The 12,783-nt window shown below is 33.3% G+C and overlaps 1 protein-coding gene across 1 annotated transcript; it reads left to right on the plus strand.

Annotated features, from left to right (window-relative positions):
• The first annotated feature begins 4,928 nt into the window (after nt 1-4,928).
• On the plus strand, nt 4,929-9,048 carry LOC134244810 (protein pelota-like). Its single transcript, XM_062727061.1, has 12 exons — nt 4,929-5,090; nt 5,195-5,287; nt 5,544-5,694; nt 5,817-5,907; nt 6,194-6,357; nt 6,445-6,505; nt 6,683-6,723; nt 7,514-7,634; nt 7,996-8,116; nt 8,206-8,277; nt 8,466-8,572; nt 8,683-9,048. Exons 1-12 carry the CDS (start codon nt 5,050-5,052, stop codon nt 8,763-8,765), a joined length of 1,146 nt encoding a protein of 381 aa, XP_062583045.1. The 5' UTR covers nt 4,929-5,049; the 3' UTR covers nt 8,766-9,048.
• The last annotated feature ends 3,735 nt before the right edge of the window (nt 9,049-12,783 follow it).

The following is a 12,783-nucleotide window of genomic DNA, read 5'->3' on the forward strand; positions in this document are numbered from 1 at the left end:
GGTGCAATGGAGGAAAGAGCATCCCATGTCGACCACCAGTAAAACCTGCCGCGTGCTCCTTGTCATGACCTTGAAATAACAGGAAAATCCGAAGACAATTCAGTCTGTGAATAATGTTTTAACAATTAGTTTGAAAAATATCAGTCAGCATTCATTTGATAATTGCTTGTATTTGCTGACAAGGTCATTGTATCGCGACCATAAAACTTGCAAAATGATGACTTCAAACGAGTCTGTTGGTGGTGTCTTACCAAAAATTTTTATTAGAATAGAAAATTATGTGTTATGACTAAAATACTCTATTTTTCTGTTTTAATAAAAATTTATGGGAAGGCATTCGTTTTGTTTCATCACATTGTTTGTCTGTAACTTGCCTCGTATTAGAAATTGTTCACAGGTAGAGCATGCTCTTGCTTATTGAATCAACTGACAAATATAAATCCCATATGTAAGTGGCAATGTTATATATTGCTGCATAAGTTAGGGACGTAGACTGATGAAAAGTAAAAGTCATCAAGTTTATCATAGAGTTTTGTTATTAGGTTATCATTAAGATCTTTTTCTAATAAAATATCGCAATATGAAACAGGTGTGTCAGACCCCGTGTTATCTTTTATTACAAGTTCACTGTGATATATCGAGTCAACATATTAATGGAAGTAACTATCGTCGATATATCAAAGCAATTTAAAGGCAACAAGTGTTTTCTTCTCATGTAGAAGTTTTTGAATAAACCTTGATTCATATGAACACAAAAAAGCTAGTAAGAGGGTGCAATTGGAACTTATGAGGATTTGCTGGAAGACATGGTCTCCAAACACCACAAAGCTCTTTTCAATCAGAAACTCGACCGTCTTTTTAATATCAACTTCAGAACAATCAGAGTGTTTTAAACAAAATAATAGTTGATTCGATACGCAAGAGCATGCTCCATGGCACCTCACCCCAACTCTGATGTTTCAGAGGTCCGTGTTTGCTCTAGATCTGCTTTTGATTGGTATTGTTTAATGGACTTTTGAGCTTCAATACTGTTCGTAAACTCCAAAACCGTCTAGATTCAATGAATGAAACATATGAAGATAGCTATTAATAATTTAAATGTGAGAATATAGTTCTTGGAGCAAGGATGGCTTTTGTAGAAAAAACATGTTTTCAGCCCTTTTGGTTTTTATATAAAAAAAAATCTACAGGAAACAACCAGCCATATCTCTTTTAAAAAATGGTTTTGGCTACAACATCAAAATTAAAAGATGCTTTTGGAAACATAGCTTTTGTAAAAAAAAAAAATCCTTTTTTCTTCATGAATGAAAATTCTGAAAATCCTATTGTACAACAACAAGACACCAATAATCAAATTCGAAAAGATGAAATTTGTCTATTTACCATCTTTGCTAGCCAAGGGTTTCTAAAACGCTACTCTCCTCATGATTATGAGGAGAGTAGCGTATCAGAAACCCTTGGCTAGCGAAGATGTCTATTGACATGACTGTACATATGCATAATTATGGCACGCCAAATTCATAAAAATGAGCTAAAGATAGTTTCAAAGTTGATAAACTAGGTTTATCGACTGTAAACTATAGTTTACAAACCGTGAACTACAGTTAACAATTCGTTAAGTATAGTTTTTCATCTGTAAGACCATATTTAACGTTGTTAACTATAGCTTACGAATGCTAATCTAAGTTTATCTGTCTGTAATAAAACGTTAACAATAGATTTTGTTGATAAACATAGATTCACGTCTGTAAACTATAATTTACAATCATGAACTATATAGTTAAGAGTTGTTAATCATAGTTTCACAAATCGTGAAACTATATTTATCAGATCGTTAACTATAATTAAGAGTTGTAAACCATATTTTACAAATCATGAAACTGTAATCTACTGTAAAATCACATATTTTCGTGGGGTCGAATTTTCGTGGTTTGAGTAAAAACTCTTGGTTCGTGGGGATTTGAATTCTTGGATGAATTATTGTTGAGTAGTTATATATGTAACATTTTACATTTCGTGGTGGACATGAATTCGTGGGTCTCTTCATACCTCGAAAATAACGAAAATTAAACCCCAACGAAAATTTGTGATTTCACAGTATGTTTTGCAATTGTAAATGATTGTTTTCAGTGTTAAGTATAGTTTACGGTTCTGAAACATAGATTATCGCGTTAACTATGGTTTACAGATGTAAAATGTAGATTAACTTCGTTAACTATAGTTTACAGTCCGTAAACTATAGTTTACAACCTTTAAACCTAGTTTATCAACTGTGAAACTATGTTTAGCTCTTTTTTGTGAATTTGGCGTGCCATAAATAATATAACCATGGGCTTGGAGACCAGGGCGGTTTTTATTTTGTAGAAGAATGTCACTCCCACTCCTTCCACCCCCATCCGCAAATGATGTGGAAAAGAATGAAACTAAAACATTTTACACCTCATCTTACATGTACAGGACATCTTCAATCATATTCCCAACCTGAATTGGACACTGATAAAAATGTCAGGGGAGTTTGAGGTGGAGGTTAATATGCTAGAGACAGACTGAAAACAATTCACCCAATTTTCTAACTAAAGTGCAGTTACAATAATGTAATGAAGCATAAAGGTTGTTTAAATAAAACTAATTTTGCGAAGAGTTTTTGAGTTTAAAAATTGGAAAAAAAAAAGATAAGAAATAATGCAATTAAATCGTTCAAAAGAGGGCCTTTTGGATAAAAATTGCTAAATCTTACAACATTTCCACAAGACACCACCAGTCGATCACCTGTCATCTTGGAAATTTTGAATTTACCGGGTGGCAGTAAATATATACAAAATGTATATGACACACCATCCAAATGATGATCTGTATACTGCCTAAAATGTAAGAGAAGTTCCGGGAGCCAGGTGTTTGTAGGAAAAAAAAGTCGTTTTTCGACCCCGAATTGGACCGCGTGATAAAAATGAATATTTCGATACCCCACTGCACATTAAGAGAACAATTCAATAATCTTAAAAATGATATAGCTATTGGGTAAATGATGTTTTGGTAACTTCATAAGATGCGAGAAGCTGTGCAAACCTAATTTTTAATCGTAGAAAAACATCTTTTTCTAAGGCCTATACTCTGCCCAAGGATGAAGGAAATCCGAAATACGTGTATTCTCCATATCTTCAGGAAAACCTTTATCCTTTACCAAAAAAAAAAATAGAAAGAAAAAAAAAAAAAAGAATATTGATTAAAATGTACGAGGGTATTCAGGAAGAAAACAATGTGACAGACGATTTCCTTCATCCTTTGGCAGAGTACGCGTTTTTATCAGTGTCCAATTCATGTTGGGAATATGATTGAAGATGTCCTGTACATGTAAGATGAGGTTTCAAAGGTTTTAGTTTCATTCTTTTCCACAATATTCTGGGATGGTGGTGGGAGGGGATGGGGTGACGTTTTTCTACAAAAAAAAAACAAACAACCGTCCTGGTCCCCAAGCCCATGATTACATTATGCACATGTAAATGAAGAAGACAAATTTCATCTTTTCGAATTTGATTATTGGTGTCTTGTTGTTGTACAATAGGATTTTCAGAATTTTCATTTAATTTAATTCATGAAAGAAAAGGATTTTTTTTTCTACAAAAGCTATATTTCAAAAAAAACATCTTTTAATTTTGATGTAGCCAAATTCATTTTTTAAAATAAGAAATATGGTTGGTTTTGTCCTGTAGACAATTTTCATCCAAAAACCAAAAGGACTGAAAAATTTTTTTTTTCTACAAAAACCATCCGTGCTCCAAGAACTTTTCTCGCATTTAAAATAATAGCTAAATCAAAGTTGAGAATATGAATTATGGTGTCTTTGATACACAATAAGTTTTCTGGATTCCTAGCACCCAGTAGAAGCCAACTGTAAAAACGGGCGTTTATGTTTCTTTTTATGATTGCTGATTTTACGCTGGTATCACACTTTTTATTTAAACTCAGAAGTACTAATATCATATTATCGAGGAATTTTAATGATCCATTCATTTGTCAAATTTTAAAAGAATTGATTCTTTATTCTTGCTATTACAGTTGCAACAATTCATTTTTACTGGAAGAAAATTCAGTCCATTTGATATATTTGATATATATATGACAAGATAAATAAATAAATAAATAAATAAATAAATAAATAAATAAATAAATAAATAAATAAATAAATAAATAAATAAATAAATAAATAAATAAATAAATAAAATTGATTTATTTTAAAAAATCTCTGAAATCATATTCCATAAGGGGGTGGCGTTCTCTAACCTTTTCCTTTCAAATACTGGGATTTGAGTACGTTAGAAGCAAAAGAGGGTAAAAGCAATCAAAATTTGCTCTTTAAAACTCATAAAAAAATCTTCAAAAAAGTAATAAGAGAAACCCCCTCCCATTTTCAAACTACAGACTTGTTACCTTCAAAACTTCAGTACGGACGTCAATGAAAACATTTGATTGAATTGTCACATTGCTAACTGAACAACAGTCCATTGTGTGTAAACTCTTACTTTCTAATTCATTGAGTAAATCAGTGAAAACCAGATCTTCATTAAATTTATTTGAAAATGGTTTTTATTATTCTTTTAGAAATAATTAAGAAAAAAATATATTTCGAGGATAATTTTGATGCTTAGTAATCATAGTACTCATCAGTTAAAGTTTTTTGTTTCATTTTTGTCAAAAGTTCTTTCGTAAAACTATCCTCTATCCCTTCTTTTCCTTTATTTGAAATATTTTTAAAAATTTTTATTCATTTATTTTTACAAAGTTTCTCATTACATTAAAAAAGTTTACACTTTTAGATCCACGCCTTGTATACGCTCCTCTTTTGCGTGCACGTTATTTCATGTAACACGTGCTTTGATTGGTTACTACAGTTTTGTAGACCAATCAATTTTATTCTCACAAAGTCAGAAGACAGTATACGTTGCACCATAAGCGGAAAGAGGGAACGTGATCGTGAATATGCCGGAGAGAGTCTGTTGAATTGATAAAATGAATGAATGAGTAGCAGTGTGATATTTTTACGGAGCCAACATGAAGTTGGTATCAAGAGACATTGATAAAAATAACGCAGGGTAACAATTTTAGTTTGATTCTTTCGTTATTTAACGTTACATTTTCATTTCGAATTTCCTCTAATGTTGTTTGTGATTTTAGACTTTAAGTTTCTCCTTTGAAGGTGTGTGACTCTGGTTCCAGAGGAGGCGGAGGACCTATGGCACGCCTACAATCTGATAATGGTGGGCGATACTCTGAGATCCACCACAATCAGGTCAGAACCATGAAACGAGAATTTAAACTCATCTGTAAATGCTAATCTGAGATTCGTCTGACTCGATCAGTTCCTTGTGACAGGAAAGAGTCAGGGTAGCAAAATTAATCTCAGTGAGATGTCGTAGGGACTAAAACACCAGACCAAAATTTTTAGTCCCTACGACACATCTCGCTGATATTACAGAAAAGTGAGAATCAGTTAAGGAGTTATGAAAATTCATTCCATTATATATCAGTGAGTTTGTGTTTATTAGGAAAGTCCAGACAGAGTCGGCCACAGGGAGTGTCAGTGTGAACAAAGTGAGGACAACACTGACTATCAAGATAGAGGCCATTGACTTTGACACCCACGCATGTGTACTTCGACTGAAAGGCCGAAACATTCAGGAAAACCAGTATGTCAAGGTTAGATAGTAACTTTACCTGGGAAAAAAGATTCAAAAAAAAGTATGCAATTTTATAAAAACTTCTGTAAGGATGAATTCCTAATTTTAGTATCTAATAATTTTGTATAAACTTTCTCACAGATGGGTGCTTATCATACCCTAGATTTAGAAGTGAACCGGAAATTTACATTGGGAAAACAAGAATGGGATAGCATAGCTTTGGAGAGAATTGGTATGAAAATTAACATAATACATTAATCTAACAATGTGAAAGAATTTTTAGGCTCTTAAAATTGACCCTCCTACAGATCTCTTGCCAATGATTGTCAGTGACTCTGAATAACATATGCTTTGAATTTGAATATAAACATTTATGTTTTCTTAGTATTTAAGATTGACATGATAATGCAAGTACACATCTTCAATAATTGATAAACTGTTTTACATTCTGACTACATCAATTGGCCGAGTTTATCATAATGTGTCCGTCACAGTCTGTTCTGTCCTTTGATTCTCAGAGTTGGCTTGTGATCCCACACAGCATGCAGACTTGGCGGCTGTTATCATGCAGGAAGGTCTGGCCAATGTGTGTCTCATCACGCCAAACATGACGATAGTCCGAGCCAAAATAGAAACCAACATTCCACGTAAAAGGAAGGGAAGCTGTACCCAGCATGACAAGGTATTATTAGAAGAAAAATTTACAAAGAGTCTCAATTTAAAAAAAAAAAAGGATTCTTAAATACATTAGATTCTTGTTTCATTCCAGGGTTTAACAAAGTTTTATGACCAGATTGTGCAAGCAATATTACGCCATATTAATTTTGATGGTAAGTAATTATATTACGTTCATTATACTTACCTTTCATAAAATACATTAAATGTGTATCATATTTATCTACCAACCAAATGATTTGAGTTTTGTTTTTGCGTGAATCCACAAAAATTTGACCTTATGACAATAAGTGATTTTGCTTTATTGATCAATCAGCTTGTTTTAATTGTAGTTGTGAAATGTGTTTTGGTAGGCAGTCCTGGTTTTGTGAAGGTAAGCTACTGTGGAAATGGTGAAGTTTACAATGCTTAGCAGTGTATTCTCTATGGAACAGTTAGTTTTTAACTCACCAGAGCTGAAGCTTGAAGTTTTTTCTGATCAAATTTCTTTTGTTTGTTGACTGTCATCATTGACAATTTGAAAGTCGTTAACTTTTCAGAATTCTGTCTTCTTCTCAAGAACTACTGGGCAAATTTCAACCAAACTTGGCACAGAGTATTCCTGGTGAAAAGGATTAGTTTTCTTAAAATAAAAGACCATTACTTTCTTTCAAGGGGAGGTAATACAGAATTAGTAAAAAAAAAATTAATGGGATCTTTAAAATGTCTTCTTCTTAAGAACCACTGTGCCAGAAAAGATGAAACTTAAGTGAAAGCTTCATTACACAGTTTTATGTTTATATGCAGGAAATATCTTTAAAAATCTTCATTTTAAAGCAAAGTCATGATTAGTCATTTTAATAAAGAAGAAGACCTAGGAAGTGTAGATGCTAGTTTGTTCAGTTCATGAGGCCTGGGAGTAGGATGGGTTTCTTATAGAAGATCAAATGGTTATATAGAAATATATTGGAAAGAAGTCTTTTAAAGCCATGATTAGTCCAAAAAAATTCAGAAGCATTGTCATTTTATGTAGATTCAAGGTTGTTGGGATCATGACTCCCTTGAAAAGGGATCACTTAAATATATTCATTCTTTTCAAAACTAAACTGACATCTACTTATCTCCAGCCAAAGTGCCTTTGATTAACTTTTATGTATAACATACATGTATTTGCTTTGTTGTAGGACCAGTTTATGACATACATGATGGACCAAGCTGTCAAAATGGAATACAAGGTCCTCATTGAAAACAAATCCAAATTCCTAACTGTCCACTCCTCGTCTGGATTCAAACACTCATTAAAAGGTAACCTAGAAATAAAACAATCTCTTACAGGGAACATCTGCCTCAAATTTTCTCCAAAGGTAAAATTGTGATTAAATATTCATTTGATTGAATGAAACATGTAGAGATAGCAATCAGTATTCAAGCTCAAAAGTCCAATAAACAATACAAATCAGGAGCAGAGCAAACACAGACCTCTAAATCGTCAGAGGTAAATTGCATAGTTTGGTCTGCTGACAAAAAAATACTGGTATGTTAAAATATATCAAAAATTCTGTTTAAAGAAATTTAAGTATATGATGCCCGTGAACCAATTATTTGAAAAGCCATCCAAGGTATTATAAATTCTAGATAAATCTTAATGTTTCAAATAATATTTCAGAAATTTTACAAGACCCTGCTGTGACTTCCAAATTATCTAACACAAAAGCTTCGGGAGAAGTGAAAGCTTTAGATGATTTTTATCAGATGTTACAAAATGACCCTAACAGAGCTTTCTATGGGTAGGTATTGCTTAGGCAGTTAGCACTAGAACTTCATATTATTGTATGTTGTTACTTGACCAATGGATTCTTTCCTCTAACCATTACAGAGTCAGACATGTGGAGAAGGCAGTAGAGCTACAGGCTGTTGAGGTGTTACTCATCTCAGATGAACTGTTCCGGTAAGTTATTTTATAGGATTAGTGATTTCTACCAAAGTTATGATTTGTCAAATTTTGCACATCATACCTTCTTTTCATTTGTTGTGTTATTTAGACTTAATATTTGGGAGCATGCATGTGGGTTGGAATCACTAATTGAGTTTATTTTTTAAATTAGATTTCTTATTCTAATGGTCCTTTTATTGTAGATCCCAGAATCTTGCACAGCGAAAGAGATATGTCAAAATTGTGGATACTGTTAGAGAAAGTTGTGGAGATGTCAAAATATTCTCTAGTATGCATATATCAGGAGAACGTAAGTACTATATCCCTAACTGTGTTGGTTATGTTCATGTTTTTTTGAGCTCTTATGTTAAATACACATTGTGTTGAAGCTTTAAAGGCATCTGTCATTCTGGTTTTCAGAGTTGGGACTCCTGTCTGGGATAGCTGCAATTTTAAGATTTCCGATTCCTGACGAAGAAGATGAAGATTCTGATGATGATTGATAGTGACTCGTATTTAGAGTTTTAGATTTAAAAATTAAACAGCTGCGTAATCTCGGTGAGGGACCTCTGGTAATAGTCACATGACCAAAGTCTGATAATAGTCACATGACCACAGTCTGTGTTGTGTTATTAATCTCATATTGTGTTTCTCTGGAAAGAAATACTGACAACATTGAGTTTCTTACGTAGATTGTTAAATTTTTAACAAACTTGTTAAATTTTTAACATTTATATTGTGTATGAATATGTTTATTTATTTGTTATTAAAAATGCCATTGATCAATACCAGTGTTTTAAAGAGTTTATTTATTGTAAAATGAAGTATTAAACAATGCAGTGTCCAGTTTCAGAGGGGGGTGTTTTTGCTGTTAATTTGGGATTGAAAATTGTTCAAAATCTGAGATTAGTGTTTTTGCTGTTAATTTCACTTCACATTTGAACAGGACACAGGTTGGAATTCATGATGTTTAATATGAAAGCCCTATCTCTTTTCATTAAAAAGTTATGGCCAATTCAAAGTTAAGTTATAATTTTTTTTTTTTAAATAGATTAAACTTCAAGGCCACGGGGTCGAAAATCACAATGTATTCAGAAAGGTCTTGTCACAGGTAATATGCATGTATGATATGAAAGTTCTTTCTCCTCTCATTCAAAAGATATGACCAAGGTTACAGTTTTTTTTGACGGATGGATAGACAGACAGACAAATTAGATTTAATGTCCCCTCACTTTCGCGAAAGCTGGGGACAATTATGGCCAAGGTTAAAGTTTTTAAAAAGTGGGTCAAACTCGTAAATCAAAAGGTCAACAAATTTTATACCCCTTGAAAGGTCTCATCATAATGAATACCCATGACATGTATGAAAGCCCTAGCACCATCTGTTTAAAAGTTATGGCCAAGGTTAAAGTTTGATATTTTTTTAAAGGTGGAGCCATCTTTAAAATAATACTTGTTTGCCCTCGCCTGACTGTCACTCAGGGTAAAATTATTGGATAGGAAGGTAGATGGGAAAATCTTTTTTCCAGAAAATCATAACAGTTAACATATTTGTTAACATGATAAGAGGAATAAAATGAAACAAAATATGTTTGTGAAACACTGATGCTCCCGTATGGTAGCTTATGGCAAGGGTTGATTCTCTCAAGTGTTTGAACCCAAAGGAAGGTCTTGTTACGGGAAATACACCTGTGAAATACGAAAGCCATAGTCCCACCCACTCAATAGTTATGGGCTAGGTTAAAGTTGACAACAGACAAACAGAGAGGAAAAAACAGACAGGACAAAAACAATATTCCCCCGGGATCTTTCGATCCGGGGGCATAAAAAGCAATATGTATTTATAAACACTCAGATGCCCCCGTATGGCAATTTATAGCGAAGGTTTAAATTTCTGAAATGCAAATTAAATATGTTGGTACCCAAAGTAAGGTCTTCTCACAAGAAAAACATTTGTGAAATATGAAAGCCCTAACACCATCTGTTCAAATGCTATGGTTATTAAAAGTAGGTAAAACTTCAAGGTCAAAGGGTCAAGAGTGTTTGTACATGTATTTAAAGGAGGGTCTTGTCACAAGGTTTACATATTTGAAGTATGAAAGCCCTAACCCTACCTGTTCAAAAGTTAGGGCCAAGGTTAATATTTTCGTAAAAGTATAGGTCAAAGTCCAAGGTATTGGTCAAAGTTGTTGGTATCCAATGAAAAGTCTTGCAACAAGGCTATATATATATATATATATGTGAAGTATGAAAGCTCTAGCCCTAACTGTTCAAAAATTAAGCCAAGGTTATATTTTTTAAAAGTATCAGGTAGGTCAAATTCCAGGGTCAAAGGTCAAAGTTGTTGATATCCAATGAAAAGTCTTGTCACAAGGATTACATATGTGAAGTGTGAAAGCCTTAGCCCTAACTGCTCAAAAGTTCGGGCCAAGGTTAATTTTTTTTAAAGAAGGTCATACTCCAAGGTCAAGGTCAAAGTTGTTGGGATCCAATAAAAAGTCTTGTCACAAAGATTACACATGTGAAGCATGAAATCCCAAGCATCAATGGTTCAAAGGATGTAGCAAAGGTTGAAGTTGGGTAAAATTTTGCAAAACAGGGTCAGACTCCGAGGACAAAAGGTAATATTTTATGATACCAAAAGAAAGATCTTGTCAAATTGAATACACATGTAAAATATGAAAGTCATAGCCTCAACCAAAAGTTATGGGTATAAGGTTAAAGTTTTTGTGGACAAACAGACTAACAAGCAGATGGACGGACCGGGCAAAGACTATATACCCCTGAATCTTCTATTATGAGGGCATAAAAATATAGTGTCCTGGAATATAAAAAAGTTTTTGAGTCGGGTCATTTTTGCCAGTCGGTCGGTATAGGGCAACCAAACAATTTAAGATGACCTGGGTCAAACTCCTATGTCAAGGTCAAGGGGTCAAATTTGGTGGTACCAAAAGAAAGGTCTTGTCATAATTATGGAATACACCTGTGATACATGTGTATTGGAAGGCCATAGCGCCTATACTATTCAAAAAGTTATGCGCAAGGTTAAAGTGTTACAGACAAAGAGACAATCAGACAGACAGATAGACAATTTTTTTTTATTTTATTACAGGGGGATAACAAAGTGTACGTGTTTGTGAAACACTTGTGTTCCCAGTTTATAGTGAGAGTTGCAATTTCTCAGGTGCAAGTCAAACGTCAAGGTTATAAGTTCAAAATTGTTGATATCCCAGGGAAGGTATTTTCACAAGAAATACACCTATGAAATATGAAAGCTCTGGTAATTAGTATTCAAAAGTAATGACCAAGCCAAGTTTTTTAAAAAGCGGGTCAGACTCTAAGGTCAAGGTCAAAAATATTAAACCCATTGAAAGGTCTTTTCACAACGATCGTGTGAATTATGAAATCCCTAGCACCAACTCAACAGGCACTTGTTAATTTCGGAGTTAAAATTTTAACCCATAGCATACTGATAACGGAAGGTAGTGATATTATTATACTATGGGTTAAACATTTAATTCTAAAACATGGGCGTTGGAAGCAAATTTAAAGAGGGGTTGGGGCTAATTGAAAGTGGGGGGGGGGGGGGGGGGGGGGGGGGGGGGGGCTAAACCAACAAAAAAGGTATACCCCAATTTTCAATGCATAGAAATTTATGTCTATATTTGCAAAAAAAAAAAAAGGGGGGGTCCGACGCCTATGCGAAACAAGTGCCTGTACTTTTGAAATAACCATAGCCCACCCATTCAAAAGTTAATGGGCAAGGTGAACGTTTTTGCGGAAAATTGTAGACAGAATGGGCCGTGAGTATTGACAAATACAAATACAAATACAAATATTTTATTGGCACAAACACAATTACAGTAATTGGTAAAGGCCCATAGAAAACATAGTGATAAGCATGAAAATACAGTAGAACAGAACTAGAATACAAACAATTGGTGTAGCAAATTATGTATTGTACTCATAAAATACTATATAAATACATACATATGATTCAGTTCAATGTAGTTACTCATTTATAGCTAAAATATTTTTTCTTATATCAGATATTTGACATAAAAATGAGGAAAATATTTTAAGAACTTTTTACAACTAGTTTTCATCAATAGTTTTAACAATTTGTCATTATTGTGGATTATTTGGTTCAAGTTAGGAAAAGTAGATAGTTTTGTTTTGAATATGTTTCTCTGTGCTTCATATTTTGGACATAGCAAAATGAAATGTTTTTCATCCTCAATATCAAGGTTTTGACATACTTTACATATCCTATTATTTTTATCAATTTCAACATACCTACCTTTTTCAATTTCTAAAATGTGTGCACTTAACCTAATTTTTGCTAAAAATGATCTATCATGTAGTGACTCTAGTTTGTCAACATAATGAGCACGTTTATTATCAAGACAAAAGTTCGGATAAAAAGACAGTTTTGAGCAGTTCATTATATTTGCATTTTGTTCTTGTAATATTTGATCATGAAAGCGTTGTTTAATAATGCCAAGCACTGGTTTCATTGAC

The sequence above is a fragment of the Saccostrea cucullata genome, unplaced genomic scaffold (genome assembly GCF_032062105.1).
Source record: "Saccostrea cucullata isolate Sc308-1 unplaced genomic scaffold, CSIRO_AGI_Scuc_v1 ctg249, whole genome shotgun sequence".
Lineage (NCBI taxonomy): Eukaryota > Metazoa > Mollusca > Bivalvia > Ostreida > Ostreidae > Saccostrea > Saccostrea cuccullata.

Excerpts from the sequence above, each read along its gene's own strand:
- LOC134244810 (XM_062727061.1), top strand. The coding sequence starts at position 5,050 with ATGAAGTTGGTATCAAGAGACATTGATAAAAATAACGCAGG. Across the intron at positions 6,724-7,513 it reads GCAGTCCTGGTTTTGTGAAG|GACCAGTTTATGACATACAT; the intron begins GTAAGCTACTGT and ends GCTTTGTTGTAG. Across the intron at positions 8,573-8,682 it reads TATGCATATATCAGGAGAAC|AGTTGGGACTCCTGTCTGGG; the intron begins GTAAGTACTATA and ends TCTGGTTTTCAG.